Source organism: Mixophyes fleayi, chromosome 3 (genome assembly GCF_038048845.1).
Source record: "Mixophyes fleayi isolate aMixFle1 chromosome 3, aMixFle1.hap1, whole genome shotgun sequence".
NCBI lineage: Eukaryota > Metazoa > Chordata > Amphibia > Anura > Limnodynastidae > Mixophyes > Mixophyes fleayi.
Window position 1 is genome coordinate 283,842,556 of NC_134404.1, and position 26,353 is coordinate 283,868,908.

Genomic DNA, 26,353 nt, shown 5'->3' on the forward strand with positions numbered 1-26,353 from the left:
ATTTTGCTATCTGTTAAAATAAGTTACTTTGTGCTTTGGAAACACAAATCACTTATGCAATGCTTATTTGAAAACGATAGAATTACTTTAATACACTGAAAGGTCTGATGTCATAAGTATTACACGACTATATGCAAATTCATGTTTTCACAAGGAAACATTTCCATATTTAAAAAAAACAAAAAAAAACACAAGACACATGAATGTACATTTAATTAGGATTTATTTTGGTTTTGCTTGGTGCTCCATGATGAATAAAATAGCAAAACAAAAAAACAAACCAAAATCCACACAAAGCTAAAATAACCAGTTAGCAACAAATGAAGCTTACAAACTGGAAACAAAGTGATAAATTAAAAAAATAAAAGCAGCATACAAAATACTTGCTTCTGACACAGACTGTATGGGTAATTAATGTAAAACATTTTACTTTTACAGTTAAAAGATGTTAAACCCACTCTCGGACATTCTCATAACAGTTCTGGGTAATTTACCTGAAACATCTGGAGAATTATGTGCAACTACATCCATCCAGCGTGCTATCTGTCCCTTTGTGGACATTTTCCATTTGCAAGGCCGCACCTTTATTTCTTATTACTATGGGCAGTGCAAGTAGTAATATTCAGATTTGTGTATATACAATGAGGCATGGCCAGTAGGGTCACATTAAGTTGGGAGGAAATAAAGTAACTTTCCTATTTTGTAATTCATTTTTTTTGTGTTGTATCGGCAGCTTTTCATTCATGTATTCATTATCTAAGTCATGCTTGGAAGCTGTGGGATGATTAGTCTTTGGCTTGGATTATACTACATTTTATTTTAATTTTTTTTAACAAAGCTGCAGTGAACTAAAGAGGACCAGCAATACACTAAATATATGAAAATATCAAATATGGATTTCAGTTTCCTTTAACTACAGGACTGTGCTATAAACAATGTCTTTCACACGATAAGCAAATGTAAAAATGGTACTGCATTACAGCAAGCACAAATGTTTAGATTGTTTTATTTAATACTTATTTTATATAATCGGCAAACTACTGGGGGTCATGTAAACGTCTGGCACCAGAATGGTTATCTGGAGTGCAAATGAAAACCTCCAATTAAAGTAGCAATGCTGAACTAAAGTTATACATTTATTTATTAAAAAAAACCATTTAAAATCCCATTTATATTTGGACCTCATATTAGCCATGCACAGCATCAACGGTATAAGAAGAGTATTTATTATTGCACAATTAAAGTTGAAAATGAGCTTTTCTATATGCAAAACCCACCACTATTGAAATGTGTGGTATTGCATTGTTAGCAGTTTTATTCCTAAAGTAAAACAAGAACTTATTCAACGACTAATAAGTGCTAAAAGATAAGTAGATATTCGCTTTAGCTGAAGTTATACAAAACAAAGTATTGCTGTGTTTAAAACAACCTGAATAAATGTCCCTTCTATTTTTCATTAAGTGCTATTAGTATGTACATATTTATTTGTAATGCTTAATGTGGTGATGATATTCTGAGTTATATAATGCTACCAGTTTCAGTACATAAAAAGACTGATGCAATGGATTTAATCTTGACCACCATTGTGCATAGGAATCAGACATTAGCAACACATAGCGTAGCATACATTATAATACCCAGTAATTCTGCAGCAATCTGAAACATAAAATGACCAGTATTTAGTACTCCAATATCTATAATGCTCACAAGAACCTCCTGTATTAAAAGTTATACACACTTAGGCATGGTAATGATGTACTGCTCTGCTGTGTTTCATTGGCTTAATATAGAGATAGGAGTTCTTTGTAAATGTACAATTCCTCTCACACTATTTTTTTTTAGGTGTTGACAATAGGACATACAAGCAGGTAAATGCAAATTGTAATGCATGTATGGGGAGGGGGGGGGGGGGAATAGCTGGATTTGTTAAAATCTTTTTTTATTTTCTTAACAATTCGTCTTTTTAATGAATTATGTTAGGATAACTTTGTATTTTCATGTAGCTTCTTTAAGTGAAGAGGCATACACATGTGTCAGTATAAGTTTCCAGGAGCTCAGCTGTTTGAAACTTCATCAGAGTCATTTCCTTCAGCAATTGTTCTGTTATCAGCCATTCTAGGCACCAATAATGGTATACTTTATTAGTGTTACTGAGAGGATGTCAATGTGAGAAGCTTTTCAGAGCTTAATATATTTAAACATGCATGTACTTGTGACTGGTATTGATAAATCTTTATATGAAATTAAATTTTAAAAAAAAAATCCCCCCAAAAAATCTGGCATTTTAGGCTTAGTTGACCTTTAACTAGAACCCATAAGCAAGGCAAGAGCTGTTTATGTATTATCCAAATAAATAATAAAAAAAAGGAACATTTATTTGCTGCAGCATTAAAAAAATGATAACTATACATTTTAAGTTACAGTGCATAATTACAATTTCTCAAACATTCCCTTTGAGTACATTTACAACAAAATTTTCAAATATGGAAGATCAATTTTACTTAAAATTTGTAGCAGTGTCTTTCACCTATGAAGTGTGCCAGCTGTCTGGGACAATCCCAATGACTAACTGTGCTTCACTATCCAATTTAAGTAATGGTTTTGTCTGCTTCTATGTTCATCACTCAGCTTAAAAACTCCTAAAGGCTTTGCTTTACTGCAGATCCACTTATGGATACAATTAGCTAGGTTCAGAGGTTCACAAGAACAACACTATATGTATGGAGCAAATGATGCTACAGAATGCACACACTAAGTGAATGATTGTAAGTCTTATAGTGGATCTGCTAAATAGATACAATTAGCCAATTCCACAAGCCAGAGGTAATACTGCGGAGAGCAAATCTTCAGTGCCAAAAATATACTAATAATACTAACTTCTAGCACAAAACATATTACAAAAAATTAAATGGAGGCTTAGAAATGTCTACTTAGTATCCATTAACAATGTATGTTTTTAATGGAGGAACATCCAGTCACTTAAAAATATATTTTATCCACTGGACAATACAAATAACACTGCAAACAGAATTTTTATTTCTGAAAAGGGAAACATTTATCGAGTTATCTAAGGTCAGATGTGCAAGTGTTACAAAGAGGTCTCTAACAATTGTAGTCGGCCAACCATCATGCAATCTGATTTGGACAGCTGGGACTTGTTGCTAATAACTGTTTAATGGAGACTTACAGTACTCTATGTCTGTTACAATTTTTCTGAATAGCAGTTCTTTGTCTTATTAATGTGTACCTGTCACCTATAGAGGAGACAGCCATATTGTGCTGAGGGGCACAATTATTTTGAATATTGATTCAGGCCACAAAATGGCTCTTTCCTCAGAGAGAAATAGACAGGGTCACCTGTGAACTGTATTGAAAGGCAGCCATTTTGTGGGATGAAATATTATTCATGTCTAATAGTTCACGGGAAACCAGGTACATTATGAATAGTAGTTAGACTGTGCCTAAGTGGTGACAGTGGTTCCTAGCGAACTCATAGGTTGCATTTTGGTTCAGCCCACAAAATGGACGCCTCCATTGCATGGAGACGAGCGGTCCAACTTAAGCATCAGAAAAAATACATTAAGCAGATCTACAGATAATATGAAATGTCCCATGCAACTAAAAAATTAGGAAGCATGTAACAATAGTATTGTGTTTTGGGCCAGTGTTGACTCCTTTATGGTATTTGTAGTGTTTACAAATATTTGTGTTAGTTTGAAAAATTCTTGAGAAAAATATATATGTATCAGTGCAATTAGCATTTGATCCCTTTTTTTTTTTACAATAAGATTAAATAACACAATATTGCTGTTTTTGAGCTAGCATCGTCATCTGTTAGGTTAAACAATTTAATATTGATAAGCAACGTCTCTTTCCATCTTAAAAACCATTAAAGAACTTTACTTGTATTTACCGTAAAAATAGAATTCAACACATAAAAACAGGTTAAAACTGTACACTTGTTCTAGTCTCATAAATATAATGTTAAACTATTTCTGGAGGAGCATATCCTGATTGGCAATACAGATTCTATGTACTTGCACCAGCAATAGTAGGATCTCATAACACTTTGCTATCACAGACAAGGGGAAACAGCTGAATAATTCTATCAACATGCTCAAAATACCAATTGACTAATAGAAATGGGATGCTGATGAATGCAGATTCAGCTACATGGTCTGTTGATAGAGGAACTTCTAACAAGATCCATGGAAAATGCATCTTATTATACACAAAATGATCTTATCCTCCAAAGCCAGGATCTTCCTAGGTAGGACACAGAACTGCAATAAAAGCAAAATTAGCATTATTAAAAATAGTGTTTACAGAGGAGAAAGAAAAAAAAAAAAAAAAAAAGATACACACAATAAAAAACAAACAGGCATACCACAAAGATACTAAAACACTTACCTACAGCACAAGTCCACTACTACACAAATAATATCTTGATAAGACATTTTTTTTTACTCTAACGATACTATTGATAAGATACTCATTTTGGACGTCTTAATTCACCAAATGATATTTCTACTTGTTTGACAGAGGATAAGATAGTGGTAGATCTCTGAATGAAGGCTGCAGCAGCTCTTAAAAGGACTACTAAACTCACAATGCCTCATATAAAACAGCTGCAAATTGCTGCTCAGCCTCAGCTAGGTGATCACCGCACAAATCAGCCATGTAGATGGCCAAACTGGACAAAATCTGGTAATTCAATGCTTGGGGTCTGTTCTCCTCTACCATCACTGGGGCCTGTTAGTTTGGTCTAAAGACTGAACAAACCACACAGGCCGATATCAACTATGACCTGACTGCATTACAGACTTGATTTCAATATGATAAATATGAGGCATCATGGTTGTTTTAGGGCTACAGTATCGGGCCAATTGCCCAATATCTTGTGCGATAAAACAGTGTGAATATCCAGAATTAAATTCACAAATATACATGCAATGGTCCCCATATCTTGACAGAACTTGAGGTTTGACAATGTATACACACAGTCATTGGTTTCGGTTATAAGCCATTTTACACAAGAGAAAAATAAAAAGCTTAGAACAGTGTTCGTTAGAAATATTACCAATGTTATTTATGGATGTTATTAGGACTCTTTCACATAAGCCAACTTATATGTTCTATTTAGTATAAATGCAATTCACTTAGGGTTAATTACCAATGTAGACATTGTGCGTAAGTGGTAAACCTCATGGACAGGGTATACTTCAGTTTCAGAAGTTTTATTTTTATTAGGCCATTTCAAAACTATAAATCTTCTTCTGACAAAAACAGCCAAAAATTGGTGCCAAGGAGTGTCATCACACCAAAGACAGGGATGTCCTTATCTCTGAAATGGGGAACAAGTGTCCTGGCTCTGTGTTCAGCACTGGTTAGTGGTTAGATAGTTTCTCTGAGCTGATGGATAACCACAAATCCAGGAATAACAACAAAAAAGAAGATTATTATACAAGACACAGCTGGACTAATTTAGGAACACTCTTGGGCTTCATTGGCTGCTCAAGGATCAGCAAATTTTCCCATTTGCAGACACAAAGTTAAAATATGTATTTAGTATATGGATAGAAATGGTTATCTGCCTTTCCTCAATCTTTATTTTAATGTTCAAGAGAATGAGGCAGAAATAACACCCTCTCAGTGGCTTAAATGAAAGAGAGAATAAAAGGAGGATTGTTGTGAATCCATGTGTAAAGTTTCAAGTCTCATATAAATCAGGAGTTAAAGACATACTCTGCATAATCTCATTAAATACATCTCAACACTGCACAAACCTCATAGCCATCCAGTATTACACCAGGGCTAGCACAACACAAAAACAAGAGAAGTCAGGTGAAACAGACAGAATAACACAGAAAGGTGAACACAGACACAAAGCTGCACAATGTTCTCTTTAAGGCTTTTCCACCTTCAGATTATTTTGAGCGGCTTATTTGTGTTCTCCAGTAACATCCACTTAATACACTGTATTACTCTAGCTTCTGTCTGATTTTCAGCCATGTTTGTATATCTTTTATACCTTCGAGTGTAGTTTATTGTCATCAACCTTGCCTAGTCTCCTGGAATGTCCAGTAGACTCAAATTTCGGGGAGTTTCCCGGATGAGCAGGCCTCCCACCCGGAAGCCAACTACTTCAATACTGAAGAAGGTGGAGGTGTGGCTTAATGAAGCAATTCCGCCATTGCACAGGTGGGGGCAGGGCCACGGATACTCATAACAACCCCTCCCCCCCTCCCAATTGCTTTCTGACTTCCCCTCCGGGGGGATCTCCAGGAATGAAAATTTTTAATGTTGGCAATTATGATTTTCATTGTACTTGGTTAAGATACAGAACCAATCTCTAAAGTGGTGTCATATCCCAGAGCAATAAACAAATAGACTGTGCCAGATAATATAAAGACATGGCTGAAATCGCAGAAGTAGTAAGCCAACTAATTATTTACTTCGAGTTGCAGAAGGACATGTACAAGTCATAAATTAGTCACCTCAAGGTGGACAAAACCTTCCAAAATATACAGAATACACAAGCCTTCAAATTCCATATGAAATGGTCTAACAAATTTGCTTTTCATAGGTACAATGAAGCAATAACAAATGTTTGTTTCATCAGTACGTGTATTATCATATTACTAGATCTTTCAAAAGCTGTTTCATTAAGATACTTTAAAACCTACTGATTGACCGTCAATATGTATAATAAAGTTAATGCAATACATCTCCAAACAGGAATATTTTGATTGGTTTTCATCACTAACTCAGCAGTCAGACAGCAAATAATTATAAAAAGTATTCTACATCAAGGCAGTGACGTGGTGTCCTGGGAAGCAAAGTTATAAATGGTATGGCTTTAGTCTAGGAGAGGAGCTGGTCTTTTTTTTTTTTTAGAAAGATAGCTAACCCTTTACCATCAACAACTTCTAGCACAAATTATATACAACGGAGTCAGCCATTATTGTGGCTTGAACCAAGAATGACGACAATCATGCCTATAAACTCATCATAAACCAGTGACATTACAGAGTTGGAACATTAATATATAAACATTAATATTTAGTAATAAAATTCACACTTTGGAGCCATTTATGAAGTGCAAAAATAAACTTTGGTCACACCGTGCGCACAAAGGTGTTTAGATTTTCGGTGGTTAGTGGGCTGCACATTCCACTATCGTTTTGGGAATTTAAGAGCTAGAATATAAGCCTACAATGCCCATTTACTATGTACAGATTTCTACTTCACCATTAATAATGTCAACTATATACATGATATTGTGACTGAAAGATTAATTATTTTTCCAATATGTTCTAGATATGTACCCAGTTGTAAAACAGAACTTTATATGCCAACTGTTACATGACGTTTCTCCTTTCCTTCTAGAGCAGATGCTACAGTTTGGAATACATTTATTAAACTTAAAATATGTTTAAGGTTTCTCTACAATGACAAACCATAATAAATCTGTCAAAAAATAAATACAATTTGATAGTTATTATGTTAACAGTGATTACCGTATGTCTCTGTAAGAATTTAAAGCTCAGTTGAGGGAACATACCTTTTAAAATGTAATCTGTTAGCAATGTTGGTACTTTCTCACTGTCATCTTTCATTGCATGGAGAACTGCAGAAACACACAACAGAAATAAATTTAACTTGATACAAAACACATATAATCCAATTAAAAACAATTCTGGAGGCAGGTGTGGCTGGCATGTGACTGAACATGCCGATCTGTTGAGCTACCAAAACAAGCAGATTAAAACAAAATAGCTTTCCCTAACCACATCCATGTGGGTAAAGCATGCATGAAAAACAGTGCAGGAACACACATTTTCAAGAAATCAGCAAGGACAGGAGCATCACCACCAGTAGCCAAGATGTCCTTGAGCAGTGGCACGCAGGGTCCCTCTCTCAACTCCTTGCCTATAGCCTCCGATCTACATGGACAACCTCATGGAGATTACCAATTACCTTAAAACATTGTTCACTAAGCAAGATGGCTAATCAAGCCCACATGGTAAAAGGCATAAAAAGGCCAGAAAATACACAGCTGGAGCTCAGACAAAACTAAACAGGCAATTCAAGTATAATAATTGACCTAATGAGACTAGAAGTACAGAAAATGGCTATTACAGGCGGTTTGCATGTTTAGGACAAGTGTGGCAGATTCATATTTTCAAAAACGATAATGCAAGTTTTTGCTCCACTCTTCTGGACAGGGCTGGCTGAGGCTGGACACACAATTCACACCACTCAGACTATATGGGACATATATAAAACATACTACTCCTACCTATATAAAACCTATATCAGTAACACAGTAATGGAGACTGTATAGATTGGATAACCTTATGTCAGGAGTGAGGGTCTATACCAATACTGATAAAGGAATTCAAAAGCTTCTAGACCCTGGAACTCCAGATCAAGTTTGCTAAATTGGAAGCCTTGGACCTTAACTTAAGAAATAACCAACCACCTCTCCCACCAGGAGTGCTCTCTTTCCTGTAGGCACAAGGCCACATAAGATATCAGGGAACACAAATGCCCTCCAGATTGCAGGGTGTATTAAAATTAACATTTTGCTTTGAGATACCGAAAAAAAACCTTTAGGTTCAACAAATCACTGTAGAAGTGTGCTAAATTACTGATTATAAAGATATTATTACAATGCAAACTATAGTCTTTAACATATGAAGTAGCCCTCTGTCCTGCCTTCGCATCCCCCTTTGTCTCTGCTTTCTTCCTATCTGCTTATTGCTGGTTGCCCAATGCAACTGGAGCTGGAATGCAGATTAATCCGTTATTAGAAGCTAGTATGCATTTGTTCTGTACTTGATATGGGAAAAGTTTCTTGCAAATGCATTTTTGCTCTGGAAAAGAAAACTTCAATAGATGCTGTATTTGCAAACTCAGATTTTGTTTCCTTTATAGTCTATGAATAGAGCCATGACAACGAAGATCAAATAAGTATGCTGTGGTTGGGGTAGGACTGTGAGCAATTAAGCTCAAATTCTGCCAGCGACACATGCAAATTTATGCAGTCAAATGCAGATCAAATACATAAATCTGTATATTTAAACAAAACAAAAAAAAAAATACACAATTTTGGAAGGTAAAACCTGCAACATGCATTTTACCATGTAAAACAAATTATCTCACAGAATTTTAGTGTTTAAAAATTAATTATTGTAGTGGACTTCAGTTTAAAAGTTGAAACAGAAAAACTTAAAGCAGCAATCAGAGGGGCGAGAAGGAAGAGAGGATTAGACAGAGCAGACAGAGCTCAAAAGGGGTGTTTTCAAGCCTCTTGGCTCACAAAATGTGCATGTGACTGTGGTTGCCATGGTAGTCACTAGATACTGAAAGTTCTGCAGAATTATATGCATTAATAGCAGCCTGAATAAATAAACAAAGGAAATTGTAAAATTAGAACGCTTTTTCTTATAGCCTGCCAGTGATTTCTATTGTTTTCATGGGATTGCTAGTTTAATAAGACTGCTCTGATTTTTAATCTTCTCAATAAGTAAATGCAGTGTAATATTAATAGCAAATATTTCTTGAGCTCTGCCAGTGCAAAGTACATAGATAGGATATAAGAATAGGACCAGGGTTATTAAAAAAAAAAAAAAAAAAAAAAAAAGAAGTAGTTTAACAAATACAGGGCAGAAATGAAAAATAATTATTTAACAAGCTAGTCACCACAATGGAATTCTTGATAATTAAAATAAATTTATTGTCTCAAAGGTTAACTAAATCTGCACACACAGTGAACAAAAACCAACAAATCCCCCCAATAATTATTGCTTTAATAACAAGGTACCAGCATTAATGCTGAAACGTATTGACTTACTTTTAGTTAATATTTGGAGATCCTCAACAGAAGGGGGCACATTTTTCTTCTCATAAGGAATAACTGTGGTTAAATACTGTAATAAAAAGCAAAACACAAATAATTGTACATTGCTTTCATATATAGTGTATCATGCATCAATGTGACATTACTGTTTCTACTTAATTTATAGCAACATTCACTTTAAAAACAAAACAAAAACAATAGTTACTAGCTAGAAAAGTGATCAGCTAATTAGTATCCTGCATAGACGTAAAGTATTCTAATCTTAGACAGAACTACAGCTTACTCCGCATTAAGTCATTATTTTAGAGGCTGACACCTGTGCAACAACATATTCTTTGGTTGGCTAAAATCTGCTACCATAATATTATTATGCTGTGACCGATCCGTGATATTATAATGCTGATGTTATAATGCTGTGACCGCTCAAATGGTCTAGGGAAATGCAGATACAGTGAACCTTCTAATTTCACCACAAATACAACGCGCAGCTTTGCCTTTGGGAAGCAAAAGGACCATATGTCAGTTCCCAGAAAAACTGCATGATCTGCAGAGTAAGAGGGCTGCAGTGCGGACACCCAGCAAGTTACAACCAAATACATGGTCCTCTGCTTGTCAGGACTGTACCAGGTACACTGGAAAAACAAACAAACAAAAAACAAAACAAAACAGGTGCCAGTTCCACCTCTCTCTTAAAACTATGCTGCAGTCTACAAAGAACTGCATAACCCACAAAACTAAACAAAACACATTTTATTTGCATTTTACAGTCACAATATACCCTGAATTAAGAGTCATTAAGAAATACTAAAATTACTTTATGTGACATATACAGAAAAAATAAATTCAGATTCAGACTAAATTGTGATAGATTAGTTTAAAGAAAGAACCCAAGGGTTTCCGGTGGTGGCACAATAGGCAAGTTAGTGTGTGGCATAGACAGGGAAAGTAATCATTTTTTAAACAGACCAGGTGGTTGTTCTTGATTGACCCTTTGTCACAGAGAGGTCACGCAGGCTCAGGTGAGTGCTGGATCATGACACACAGCCACCACACCAATCATACCTATTTTATCTTGTATTCAGTAGTATTTTGTTGGTACACCCGATGTGTAATAATTATTTTGAAAATGTTGGGCCTAGTAAAAGTTCAAGCATGTGTGTTGCTCTCCTGTTAAAAAGGCTTGAGCACCTCTGGAATAAACAATGAACAACATTTCAAGGGCCAAGAAACATATGTGTACATTGATATCAATACAAATTAATTCTTACGTTCAGTATCATAGCTGTGTTTAATGGCTTTGGCAGAAAACTACAACTACCGTGATGTACTGAAATAATGGGCATATTAAACAGTTGACGTTGCTGCACTGTGACATCATCAGGCCTGCAGCCTGGTTGGACTAGCTATGTTTAAATCTTGCCTGCACAGAATTAACCGCTCCATAAATGGTAACACAAAATTACATTTAGTAGTAGAAGGCAACTTAACAGTGTTCGTTACTCAGATCGGTCAAACAAAAAAAACTCACCAGGATGTCCCACAAGCAGCCATTGATTGATCTTGTAAACTAAAGGTCACATGTACCAAGCTGCATTAACAAATGTCTTTCAATATGTCAAATATAATTTAAGAAAAAGTAACTTTTTTGAAAGAAGACCTGTCCTTTCAGAAGCCAATGTACCAGTGAAAGGCAATATGATGACTAGAGTGTGACGAAAGGCTAGACGGAAGATTAAGATGCCCATACACAAGGTGACCTGTTTGAGCGGCCAACAAGCTGCATCTGTCAGGCTCAATTATATACGTACATATTTGAAGTGTATGACCAAATCTAAGCCATCCGACTGTTTACTGCTTGGGCAGAATGGCTGGATCATGAAGGGTACAGTTAGCATAGTCAGAGGACTACACACATGCATATCGTTCTAACAGATTTAACAGCTATCCTAGAAGACATCTGAATGCTTCCTTTCTAATCATGGTTCCAAACACACTGTCATTTGCTTAAATATAGAAGTTAAAACCTTTGTTAAATCTTGTTTGAATGAGGAGTACAATTTAATTTGCACTCTGAAGTCAATAATTATTAGCTACAAGACACTGGTCATTCTGAAGTCCAATTGTTCAGAAATGAAAAAAAACATCTATTGATTACAAACATGTTAACCTGAAACATTAGTTAATTTAAAGACTAATCTTCTATAGTTGAATCATACAGAGCTGAATAAAACAAGTTGTCCTATACCATGACCAATGGGGGCAGTGATCTGTTGGATACAATGGAAAATATTTTAAAAAAGTGTCTAATTTGAGACATAACCGCTCTCCTTAAATAATATTTCCGACCCCCCAAAGATTTCGTGGTGGGCCCTTCATGCCAAAGACTGACACTGAATTGACAATACAGTAGATTTGCATCAAAATAAGCCCACAAGGACATAAAGATTACCAAAAGATAAACATCCTACACAAACCTCCTTGTGGAACTAAAACTAACAGAAATGTACATATAGCAGAGTAGAAAGGAAAAAAGAGCACAGACTAGTTTAATAACTTGCATATGTACTAAAGTAATCCATAGAACCGAATTACATTAGATGAAAGTATAACTGTGCTATATACAGCATGCTACTGTTCAGCCCTAAAAGCTGAACTTAGTGTGTTATATCTGTACTACCATTTATTATTATTAGTGTGTTATAGCTGTACTTCCACCTAGTAAAAGCCCAAACCCAATTCTTAGCTCTAGGAGCTTTTCTCGCAACTCCTCCATCCCTCTTATAGCCCAGGACAAAAGCCATGGAAAATGGTGTTGGGTGAGCAGAAGGACCAATCACAAGATGCAATCAAGAGATTGCGGCTTGTGATTGGTCCTCTGGCTCAATCTCTCCTCCGCATTTAAAGGTGGATAACTTAACCGATTTGCCACTTCTGTATAGTACAAGCACAACCACCTTTTTGATCTGCATATGAGTGCAAACAGATAAGGAAAGAGACTGATGGAGGAAGGGGGAGGCAACAACAAAAACAAAACAAATAGTAAACATAATTCATTAAGTTATTTTAGAAGGTTTAAAAATAATAATAAAATAAAAAAAAAAGATATGTCGTGTGCTTTGCTAACAAAAAATAAACAAACATCTTTAGCTCGTTAATGCTAAACAAGTATTCTACTGCTTTGCATTTACAACTTCTATAGTATGTTTTACGTTATTTGCACTGCCATCATCGATAAAAAGAAAATAAAAAAGCAAAATGTTTACCTTCTGCGAGAGCCTCAAAGTCTCAGTCCTGGCCAGAGGACCATAATATAATGGAAACCTCCCCCTTGCAGCATCGCTTCATTGACTTTACCAAATCTGGCAAACTATGGACTGAACACCAAGAAGAATCATCTACCACAATTTAGAGAAACTGGTAGAGTAATGTCTCAGCCATTTGCTGTAGGAGATCTAACACAAACATACAGTATATGCGACTGACAAAGAAGAATAAAATAATACAAAGATCAGAGATGAGAGAAAATCCCAGCACCTGTTTATCTCCACCCGAACTCCCAAACGTCTGACGAAGGCTATTCTGTATGACGTTTGACAAGCCTTCCATGCTGAAGCGCTAAAGCACACAAGTACAACAGTAGAGGAAGGAAGAGAAAGAAGGAAGTTAGTAAGCAGATTCACAGCAGACGTACGAGATTAAACAAGTAACAAGCTGAGGAATAACATGTACAAAAGGGCAAGAAGAAACAACAATCTAGCACCTAAATTCTTTAAAACATGCTTCATGTACTTATTTGTGCTTGCTTAAATAAATGATGGAACTTCGTAAAAAAACAAAAAAAAACAAACCCCAAAATAGTGTGTGTATGTTCTGATTTGACTTTGGAATGGGCATAAAGATATTAATGTACTGCTTCACTTGCTTTAGGCACCAGATTGTTCCTACAGTCCTCTCTTAACTGTATTCCAGCCTTAGGTCAATTCAGTTCAAAGCAGGACAGCATTCAGCATGAATGAAGCAGCACTGTGTGTACACTGCTCAAAACAAGGTCACATGCAAGACGCACAAAATCTTTGGGCACACAAATTACAGCGCAGTTAACAAAATAAAAACAAAAAAACAAAACTGTACATTTGCATATGATTCAATAGACATAATGCTGACTAAAGCTGGTACAGCTACAAAAGTATCTGCCATATGAGCCAGAGACTAACTGAATTGCCCTGTATGGTTCTAAGCATTACGAGAGGAGAAGGGAAGCTGCAAATTGAACATTATAGTAACAAATTATTACCATCATTATCAATGGATTCTTCTACATTATAAGTAAATAAAACTGAACAAGAAAATATACGAATATATATATATATATATATATATATATATATATATATATATATATATATATATATATATATATATATATATACACACATATACACACATACATACACGTTATATATGTGACAGAAGCAAGAGACATCTAACCGCAATCTAATCTAGTCACACACATACACTGATCCCCAACTTGCGCCGAGTGACAAGATCACTGTCCAATTGGACCACACATATAGGTCACCAAATGGGACAAGACCAAGCAATATGGCACAAATGCCGAGCAGCCGAATCCCTTGGAGAGAATTCAAGCCCAATAATGTATCTTCAGGATTACCAACATGGATCGGGGTTATTTTCATATTTTCACACCACACATACTGAAATATGGGACCAATTACCTGCCAATATAACATTGTGAATGGCCAACTGAAGTCTATGCTGTGCAAAATAAAAATGTAAAGTTGACAAATTCATTAACACAACTGGGGCTCTAAGCCCAATGAATCATCTTTTGACCTATAAATGATCTAACTCATCGAAGCCAAGGCTTCGGAAACTGAAGACACTCTAATGTAATTACAACATTGGCAAAATGACTTTCACAGTAAATACTGCAATATCATAATACCTTAGTTACTATATAAACAGCACTACTGGTAAACTTAAAAGGGAGATCTCCATTAATCTTTTTACTTTAAGTGTCCTCTGGTTTGCTCAGTCTCAACCAGGAAGGAAGGACTTCTAGTATATGAATCAACTGCTTGATGCTCTTCCTTAATATTTGTAAAGATTGATAATTTCAGTGTGCAGAAGCCTGATATTGCATTAGCAGTAGCAGCGTGGAAGCTGCTCTGGCTTTCAGAGTACACACAATCATTGATCTTGACAGATTGCGCAACATCAGCAAACCAGATTTCTGATATTCACTCCCCAATTGCTTGTTCTGAAGCAGACACAATACCATTCAAAGACCAGCACAAACAAAAGTAGAGATGGGAGCTTGATAAACCACCATTGGCAGATTTCTGAAACATTCATAAATTTCCAAAGTAATTTACGTCCCCTGGAGACTCGTGCAACTTATTTATTATAGGAGCATGTTCTACAGCAAAAACTAAACTACCCCTCTCCACCTACACATAGATCTTGTGTTCTGGATTCACAGGATTAGCAGAGTTTACATTATAGTAAATAAATAATTTAAAAACGGTTCCCATACACAGTGCACTGTGTAGCATTCTCAACCTGGTCCAGTGCTAGACATCCTGGCTGGTTTACAACACATCTTATAGTTACTTTTCCTATATCTTTATTGTCTAGTACTGCTGCTTCTGTTGTGTGATGAAGTCATATGTGAGTATGAAGTTAAAATGTTATAATTCACTACAATACTAATTCAAAAATATTAAAGACACTATGTTCATGGTCTTATGCTGAACAATTCGCATTTTTCGAACAAGTAGTCTTACATCTGTGTGGGGCAAATAACTCAAAATCAAAAAAGGCGGCTGACCATATCAATATCAGATTAAGAATGAACAGAATTAGATTGTACATACTAGAAAATGTGGTTGACAGACCATACTAATTATGGCCTCATGTGAGTCCAGCCTGATCCCTGACCAACCAAATCCATAAAATTGTGTGTATGGTCATAGCCAGATCCAATAGCTCAGTGATCGGCTGGATTAGCCTGTATGTGGGCAGCAGAGGTTTAAGACAAAGCAGGTGGCTCCTCCACCAAGTCTTAACTGAATAGCACTTAGAAATGTTATCAGCCGGACAATCATCATTAATTAATGACTTAAGAAAGAAAAGCCAGACATAACATTTAGATTTTATTTACCTACAGGAAACAGATGCATACACATTTTAGTAGGCACATGATAACAAGCAACACACCAACCTGTGTGATGTCAGGTAAAGTGGGCATGTCCATTCCTTAGGACATTGTCCACTTTTCAGTTACAACTTATATTATTAACAACGACATGAGTGGAGGAGTCACAGTGAATAAGCAGAAGACAGCAAGAGGCAGAGACATACAATCCTTATAAGAAAAATACAGCATACATAGAAGCAACAGGTCAACACCTGAGGAGACATTTGCATCTTCAAAAACCTCACAGCGTTAAGTAGTTTCAGCATTCTCATACTTTGTAGCACAGGGAATTATACAAAGATAAATTTGATTTGCTTACGTAAAAAAAATTCCCCAAAATTGTAGAATTTTTCCGCACTAAAAATATAACTAAGTAAATATTACCATACAGACATTTTGCAGAACTACCTAGGTGGAGGAGAGAAATGTCCTTACCGTTCCTGGGAGATGACTTCTCTCTGGTTTGCCATTCTGGGTACTGCTACTTTTCAGCTTTTTCTTCTTTTTCACGTTTTCCTTGTGTTCTTTCTGTTTGTTCTGTACTTCAATGAGGACAGAGATGAAGCTGTTTTTCACTTCCTTCTCAAACTCAAGCTCATCCCGTAAGGCCAGCTGCTGTACCAGCTCTTCTGAGTAATCCTTAATAGCCATCTCAATTTCCTCCAACAAATCATTTAACTCCGTAACAGACATCTGTTTCACCCCTTTGGAAAAGAGGTAAATAAACATCAAGCAAACTGAAAAAGGCCTATAATCTATTGGCATATTGTTACACAGGAAACAGATTTACAACACTTTAACGGGCAAAATATAATATCTACCCGACATACCACCTCCGCCCTATAAGAACAACTGTGGGATTTCCATGCTAAGGAGCCATACACAACTCAACACTTCCCAGTTTTGAAATTTTTGCAGATCTAATACAAACAGTGCTGTTCACATTTCAATGTGGGGTGAAGGGGGGGGGGGGTGCAGGGGGACATGCTGTGATGCCAGACACCACAGCGATGTGTGGCTGTACACACTATATGTAACTACGTAGAGGAATCTCAGCAAACTTTTGCTCGCACCTACCAAACATGAGTGGAGATTTGAGGTCAGACATTGCCGCAGACTCTTCGCTGGATCCGATGGCTGAATGACTGAGCATGTGTTAGAATCCAACAGTGTGGTTTGTACCTTTCTGGCTGTTACATCAATCAGTATGGCAATGTTTTTGTCTAGGTATTAAAGTCTCCCAAACTATGGAGCTCCATGGCATTGAGCACCCACTTTTCTGCTACTTTAGGGTAGCAGGCAAAAATGACAGGTTGGAGTTACCCATTACCCACTATACCAGGGGGGGGGATGTGTACCTCCAGCAGATTTGTTTTTGTAACAGTACTCGCCACCTTTTTTCTCTATGCACTAAGCTCTAGGTGCACTATGGGCTACAATTTGTCCAAGAGATGTACAGAGGAGCACGCAGCTAAATTTGCATAGAGAACACATGCACCGGACACTGAGACGCACCCAACTTTGTGAACAATGGGGACTATTGGGCCACTATTATTTTTAGATGTACTGTCCACAAACAGTACACAGTAGGATTTTAACTTAGGTCATAAAAAATAGGTAGGGCTTTATTTTTATTTTTTTAACTTTCTTTGAATTGTAAGTTTGACTGTATTGTATTCAGTTACTGACAAAACAGAAATGAAGCATCACCAAGTAATGTATTTTATTAATCACCAGACCTCGCACTCACACCAAAAGAAAACTGTTGGCTCCATCTGCACTTGTAGGCTTTCATTGCAACCAGTAAAGTGTGCATAACGTATCTCCAAAACTTTCTGTTTAGCGTCAGATCACAGATGCATTTTATAAGTTAGGGTGAACTACACCTCTTTCCCCATAACACCATTACATAAAAATAAAATAACTTTAAGAACATAATGCGATCTATGGCGCTCTACCCCAGTTTTAATCCCTTCTCTGCTAAAGCATATTTTCACCCCTTGCTGAGACTATTTGGACACTTTTGGGCTCATCACATTTAGACTAATAGCAGTAATTCCTTCTGTGCAGTAACCACACAAATCATACTATGGGGTATATTCAATGGTACGCTTACATGTAAACGTGACACACTATTACCGTCATTGTGGTAATAGTGCACGTAAATACCCTTAGCCCGGAGGCCTCTATTCCTTAATCCGGCCCTGGGAATGTGCCATGGCTCATAGAATCAGGCCAGAAAGGGTGATTTCTGAAGTCCTCGACCACATCAACTATGTCCTTTAACGTTCTTGCCTAATGATAAATCACCCCCCTAAACAAAATGTAGTAACTATTATGGTTATCTTTATTACCCTTATATAATATTTTAATCCACACAAAGAGTCTCTTCGATACTTGGGAGAAATGTACTGAATAAGGGGATGCAAAAAAAGTGCCCTCTACACCACAGTTACAAGATAAAACATTCCACACATACAGACAATTGGTCATATTTGTGTTGCATTGCTCATAACATTGGAGCCCTTTGAAGTCACATTTGGTAGAGTCCCCACCGGCTATGTTTCTCTCTGACCGTCAGAGATGCAGGAGTTGTGCATACTGCATGTCTCCAGGCACTTCACTCACCAGACAGTTTTTATGTTCTGGAGCATAATCAGTAACTACAAAACCCCTTTCATGTTGGATATTCTGCTTTGTGAAATACATATTAATTAAGCAGTGCTACATTACCATTTGATATTTCAAACTAAAATTAACTGTGGTTAAGTGTTGCAGTTTGAGATTTCAATGAAAAAGCAGATTTTACTACAGGTCCCTTTTCTATAACACCAGTTCTGGGAAATATCTCAAGCTGGCGGCATAAAGAGGGTGAGGATTTGTAAGCTAAAATATAGTGTGTATAGAATGCCTTTGTCTAAGTCTCAATAAAACAGACCACTTATGGGCTAAAGAGTAGAACAAAAGAACAGAAAAAGAATAAAGTAAACAGACTATAAAATAAGTTTGGGATTTTCTTTTGCACAATTGTTAAAAGACAACTAATTTTTCATGACCATTTCCCCTTAAAAGGCTCAAATTCATTGGGACAGAGTAGCTAAGTAATTAAGGGTTGTTAACGACATATACTTTGAATGTTAGCGCTTGTCCAGTTAGAAAATCGCTGGTGTTCAGTTGCTCCCATGCGGACACACTGAAGAGAGGAGGGAACACACTTCCACTCTTCCCCATCACACATGGAGGAATGAAGTACTGAAGACACAAAATGCTTCCCGAGATTAATCACTCCCATATGTCGGTGGATGAGAGTTCCTACTTCACATCAATTTGTCAGCACAGGAGAAACTGAGTGCAATGAACACTAGCAGTTTTATAGTGGATAAAGCACTAGTGTTCAAAGCGTCCACGCTAGAAGTCCATCTTTGAATTGCATTAAAAGCTAGCTTTGCCCAAGGCACATCAGATGTTTTTTTCTGATTTCCTCATAGAATTTTTTTTAATAAAGATGGATATAACCATCAATAGAGCCTTTCTGGTCTGAGACCTAATGCCAGAAGAGACATAGTGGAACATTCTGGGTTTTAGTGGGGTACACCTTTCAGCTTCTGTACTTACTATCTTCATAGCTATTGTTGGTGGAGGACTTCTTGAGGGTCTGGACCTCCTGTGAAAGCATAGAGAGACGGTCTGACTGAGAAGGTGTGTCATCCTCTTCTGGGTCAGGTGATTCCTGCATCATTTCCTCAATTTCTTCAATAACCTTCAAAGAGATTGAAGCATGGCTGAGGACTCACTGTTGAATATGAAGGGCCTGCAAACCCAAATTACTGGTAACAGACTATGTCAACATAGTCACCAGCAATACTATGCTGTATATACACTGAGAAGTCATTTAAATGTAAAAACAGTGTTAGAAAAGTTTATTTATAACATTATACTGTAGCACACAATCAGACAACACACACTTTAAAACCAAGGAGTGAATACTTTTAACCTGTGTAAAGAAATAAAAATAAATCTATTTTATACACACACATATTATATACAATACACACACACACATACACAGCAATTTGTGTGTGTAATGTCCCTGTGGCCACCACCATTTAGCGGACTAGCTGGTGGGTAGAGTGTGAGTCGGGTGGTTCAAGCCTTGACTTTTTTTTTCTGGTGGTCGACTGGAGCTGTGTCAGCTCAAGAGTGTTGGGGAGGCTGACAGAGTTGCGGTACAGATCCACACTGGCCAGAAATGGGAGTGGAAAACTAGCAAGAGTCATGGGGAGATGCTGAGACTAACAGTGCACCAAGCCAGAGACCTTTGCCTATAGAGAGTAGGCAGAGAGACAGAGTTTGGAACCTGCAACTTGTGCGACACCACTGTGTCTAGTAAGAGGGACAACAAGATGGAGAGAATGGATGTTGAGCGATCAGGGGATCTGCTGAGGAGGGCACTGGAGAAGTCCAAAGACATAGTAACTGTCCCCATGGTAATCCAAGTGTCAGCTCTTGCGCAGGACTTGTGACACTGCCAATCATTTATTGCAACAACTAAGTGTGTGCTGGAGGAGTTCAATAAAGGAGTGAGCTTTATCGAGCGATGGTCTGGTACCCACTTATTATAAGATCATATGTATTGTGTAGCATTACACATGTGAAAACCAACAGACAACCTTGTTTTCACACTTGTGCAAAGGCCCGTTTCTATACTTTCCCTTACAGAGCGCCTTGGGATGCAAAAGAAACAGAGGTACCCTGAATGTACATAAACAAGGGGTAGGTGCATTTGTGGAGAGCACCTATATCACACACAGATATATAAAGTATTAAATAATATAATTCTTTGTTGCAAGAAAAGAATTGATCTTCATTTACCTGCTCAGCTGTAAAGAGCGGCTCTTCATTTATACAAGATACAATGATTGAATGCATATCTAGTTGTTCCCTTAACTCCTCATCGTCAGATAGGTCAAGATTTAAATTATCATTCACCTAAGAAGAGACAAAGAGTTATTTTTTCAATTGTCAAATTGTGGATATCACAAATGTGAAACTTATTTTCTCTATACAGAAAGAATAAACATTTAATGCAAAGGAGTGAAGTATTTTCTAGACATATCATAACACTAAATATTAGCCACTCTCCACATTTAGCAGTATACTAACGAGGAGGAGCCTCATTAAAACAAATACTTTAATATAATTAAGCAAAGAAAGTGTGTCTACTACAGGCCTGGCCAACCTGTGGCTCTCCAGGTGTTGGGAGACTACAAATCCAAGCGTGTCTTACCAGCTATCTGCTGGCAGAGCTATCTGGAGTCCCACAGGTTGGCCAAGACTGGTCTACTGAATAACATTTCAACGTTCAAATGCATTCAGGTATTTTGTTTACAGTTTTCCTTTCACATTTGTGCAAAGGACTTTCACCCAAATGACACATTTGCAATTTTAATACATTTGATTCTGATAATGGAATCAGACCTTTCAAATCATGTTTCTCAAAAGATTGGATGATTTATCCTAACTGGAGGCATTCCTTTATATCTAAATTTATAATTACACATTGAATATACAATTTTATCATACAATGCACAAGGCAGGGAACTAGTATTGATAAATACTAAAACAATCCATTTGATATCTTTTACAAAAGTGCTGGCACATTCATACAAAGGAGATGCTAGGTAAGAATTACTTTTTATCTTGGCTGCATCATAAGAACAAAAATATATCCATTAAACAACTGACAAAATATGGTCTCAAAACAAAAAACAAAAACACACACAAAAGGACATTTAGTTGCAAAGATGGTATATGCTCAACTACCCTGCAGCTAAAAGGGATTTGTGGCAATAATAAATGACAGATGGATAAAACCCATGTATAACAAACAACCATTACATCAGATTATGACAAACACATTTTAAGAATTCCTTTCGGATGTTCAGCATTGTGTGTTAAGGTAATAGACCTACTACCTGTAATTTGTTGACTTTTGTTTTTATTTACAGGTATTAAATAAAAATGAGGGGGAGGTCAAAAGGATTACAGAAGGCAAGCCAGATCACGCAGGTCAAATATGAGTGCATATCCATAATATTAAACTAAATGATATATTTTTTGTTAATTTTATTGTGCAAATTAAATTGTAAATGGCAAACTACAGAAATACACCAAGCATAAAATAACAATTTCTAGTTAAATATATTGGCAAGTAGAATTATATTTACTGACTGAGCGCTAATGACGCTGCAGCCAGAGTTCGACCATGATTACGTAACACAAAAAATGAAGCCAATACGTTGCCATACAATTCATGATCTTAAAAACATCATGCGGTAATAAAGGTATTCAACATGCATCATAGCAGAAAGCCGATAACATTCATAAACTATACTGTGCAGATATATATCCCCGACATTGGCTAAGAATGTGAACAGCACAGGTTTAAGGTCTGACAGGTAAGACTTGGTGGTCCACACCGCAACTTCATTCCACATTTAATACATAAAAGGGGTGAGAAGAGAAAAGGTAATTAAACGTTTTTTAATGATCCAAGTCACCCAAGTTACAGTATATATAATTTCAGAAATTTGATTTGCAAATCAAGCAGTAGAAATTTATATTTTCTCTCTTTTCAATAAAGAAACAGTTTGTTTCCTACTGCCTATCATGTCAATTGCTCATTCATTTTCCCACTTGTATTACTTTAAATGATTGAAGGTTTCTTTTAATTGGGAGCCTAAAAAGCATATTGTAAAATAAAACAAACTAAAGATGCAAACTATTCATAATATAATAATCTCTGCTTGGGTTAATTGCTCTTATAAATGTGTATTTATATAGGGATATTTGGAAGTGTTTTAAAACATGATTATATGGCATCTGCATTCAATGGGGACAGATGACCTATTTACGGTTAGATAGCAAAATTTACACTAATTCAGTGTAACATGGATAAGAAATGCCTGAAGTGTCTTCTGTGTTTTCAAATAAGTAAATATGGCATGTTTGGGAAAGAAAATTCCCAGTATCAGGAAAATAAGACTAGTTTCCCAAAAAACCCAAAAAGGTTAAAATAAAAATACAAAAAAAACAAAACAAAAATAAATAAAAGGCTGGTGAAATTTAACAGCTAATCAGAAAATTAATTCCAAGACCGTGCGATTGCGTTATGCCACGTGTAGCGTGGCATACTGAATGCAATCGCACAATGAAACAATATTAACCAATATACTTTTGTTCATCCAATTATACGACTTTGACATTACTATTGAACATGCTTTTTGTTACTTCCCACCATGTCTAAACCTAAATCATACAGAGATGCAAATTAAATGACTGAATAGGTTGTACTTCACTCCCACTAGACTTCACAAAATGTGGCCCAAATAAAATTTTGCTAGCATAATTGTAATGAAATAGGGGATACTATTCATGTCAGATGGAAGTGCCCAAAAATCTAATCACTGAGGAATGAGATCTTTACACTAGTTAGTAAGGTTATGGACATAACAATAACGTCTCCAGAATTAGAAATTATACATGTGTACCCACCTCAAATTTTAAAACATAACCGTTACCTATTGGGACAAATTAAGATCGCACTATTAACAAGATTATAGCTAAAATTCAATACAGTTTTGAAATAGAGATGTTAGGTATACCATACTCTAGTTCAGATTCCTCTTTCTTTATCAAATTGTATAAATATGACGAATATGTATTGTAAGGTGAACGCCCCTTGAACTACCTACCAAATAATCATACACCTTTCAATGTAATCAAACATCAGTTTTTATCATTATCGCGTACATAGCCTTGAATGACTGAAACATGATTGTATTTGGTTTTTTTTTAAGTCAGTGGATCCCAAACATTCTCAGTTCAAGGCACACTTAGAGTACCCATAATTGTTTCAAGGCACCTCAAGCTAAAATAACTACCAAGCAGTCCTCCCCGCCTTGCTTACCCCCGGCCCTGTCACCACTGATATTGCCTAGGCACCCCAGGGAGCCTTGGCGCAGTTTGGGAACTGCTGGATTAAGTAGATTTGGAGAATTGATTATAGTTATTAGGTGTAGGTGCAATTACGGCTACGAGTTGGTAATTGTACATGGACAGGTGTGTGATTTGTGCCCATGAGGAAATGGAGTTCTGCTACGTGTTTTTATAAAATATAAAGAAAAGCTTTATCCAACAATATCCTGCTAACTTACACATGGCTTTGGACATAAAGAACGTCTTCTTCTCATTAGAAGCCAGAGAGTCATTAGGGGCTAAAGTTGGATCCTTCCCCAGTGGCCTTTTCTATGAAGTCTCATTATGTTAGATCAGACCCAGATCTATCCATCTTGCTAGAACTGTGAGTATGCCGTTAATCTTTGTGATGGAATTGTAGACACATGTAGGTCTACATGCAGAGTCTTTTGGATTTTACATATAACGCACCATCCAAGCTTTAGTTTGCTACTTGGTTTAAAGCGGCATTACCACCTATAAAAAATATTTTACTGAAGTGTTAGTTTACACTAGAAGGAGCTCCGTGCAGCAGCCTCTCAGTTTTACCCAGACAAAGACCAGAGGTAAAAGAAGGCTGGATGTGTGGGGGTGCATGTGAGCAAGATAACCAATCCCATTTTGGGGGCATACAGCCAGGCATCATTTTACAGGCTGAACACCACTAACACTGAAGCGCTGCCCCTTAATTTATCTCCAGACTCTTTGCTTCGCTTGAAGACCTGATTTAAATATGTTTGTAAGGATAAATTGATTTTCTACCTAGGGAATCAAATCCCTATGAATATTTCAGAGGTGTTTGAGGTCAACTATCCCTCACTAACCACAGGGCTCCACAAACTTTTAAGCTCTTGAATGACATATGAGCTATTGTGGCTAGGCCGAGTGGCAGCCTTTAAAATGATGCTGCTCCCCAAACTTATGTATTTGTTCAGGACAATCCCCTACATACTCACAAAGAAGTTCATGTCTGCTCTACATTCACTAATGCTCCACTATGTCTGGAGAGTGGGCCTAGCATTACCTGACTTGTCTAAGTATCAAGAAGCCTGTATTCTCTCTCAGATTAAAGATTAGTTTCTCCCCGCCTTGCACAAACCCTGGGTGGATATGGTGAGGCCTCTATGTAGGGTGCCCTCTGTCGGATCTAATTTGGCTTCTTAAACATTTGAGACTCCATTCACCTAACCCCCTGGACCTGTATTGTTGATGTGCTTAGCGTTTGGGATAAAACCATTGGAATGACCCCAAGGTTCACCTCTCTGACCAGTAATATCACTCTCCTCACCGTTACATTACTTGCAGACCTCGACATCTCCAGTTGGGTTCGGTCTGGACTCTCCACCCTTGCACATTTATTTGGCCTCGGGGGTTTTCACTCCTTAACGCAGTTGCAGGACACCTATGACATTTCACCCAGGGATTTCTATAAATACCTGCGATTGCAGCATTGGATCGGAGACCTTCGTCGACAAAATTACCCGATTTCTCCACCTCTGTCCCTCCTCTACACTAAAGGAAATAATAAAGTTGGTATCAATACCTCACTGGATTACCAGATATCCCCAAGCATGTCTCTCAGACAAGATGGGAGGCAGATCTCAATACTTCCCTTTCCCTGAAACAATGGGAAATTAGATAGAGTAGTTTGTCAACAGTTTCAAAATGTACCAACCATGTGGAAATGTTACTCAAGTTATTAAATCAAACTTGTCTCACCGTAGCCCGCCTTCAGAAAATCTGGTCTACTCACTCCAAATACTGCTGGTGTAATTGCGGAGCTGTAGGAGAGATATTACACGTGTTCTGGCTATGCCCCGTTATTCAACCCCTTTGGCAAGAGGTCTATGACATGGCTCGGAGAGTTACCTCCATATCATTAACTCTGACCCCACTCATGGCCCTTTTACATCTATACCATGACCAATTACCTAAATACCAGCAATATGTATGGGGTCGCATCCTAATATACACAAGGGCGACAATAGTACAACTCTGGAAACAATCATCTCCTCCCAAACTCCACAAGGTAATTTCCAAAAATCCAATTTAGCTTCTGTATGGAGACTTTGGACGCCGCAGACTAAGCCGTCTGTCCCTATTGTTAAGTGGATGTCGTGGCATGTATTTACAACAGATAAAGGACTCCAGAATTCTTCACCCTATTTATTCGGCAACCTTTGCAAACTTCACCTCAGCGACCTCACCCCTGGTTTCCAATCAAGATCTCTCTGCTGCACTAATTCATGACC

The 26,353-nt window shown here is 37.0% G+C and overlaps 1 protein-coding gene across 2 annotated transcripts in view; it reads right to left on the bottom strand.

Annotated features, from left to right (window-relative positions):
- Positions 1-206: 206 nt before the first annotated feature.
- Positions 207-26,353, bottom strand: part of FEZ2 (fasciculation and elongation protein zeta 2) — a 38,739-nt gene continuing 12,592 nt past the window's right edge. The window contains exons 3-9 of one of the 2 annotated variants that reach the window (XM_075203715.1): positions 20,958-21,074; positions 19,701-19,845; positions 16,521-16,789; positions 13,400-13,480; positions 9,860-9,935; positions 7,565-7,630; positions 207-4,283 (exon numbers count right to left, since the gene is read on the bottom strand). In XM_075203715.1, coding sequence (XP_075059816.1) covers positions 4,267-4,283; positions 7,565-7,630; positions 9,860-9,935; positions 13,400-13,480; positions 16,521-16,789; positions 19,701-19,845; positions 20,958-21,074 — 771 coding nt within the window. In that variant the 3' untranslated portion in view covers positions 207-4,266. The remainder of the gene's footprint in view (positions 4,284-7,564; positions 7,631-9,859; positions 9,936-13,399; positions 13,481-16,520; positions 16,790-19,700; positions 19,846-20,957; positions 21,075-26,353) is intronic. The other variant, XM_075203716.1, reaches the window with a different exon arrangement.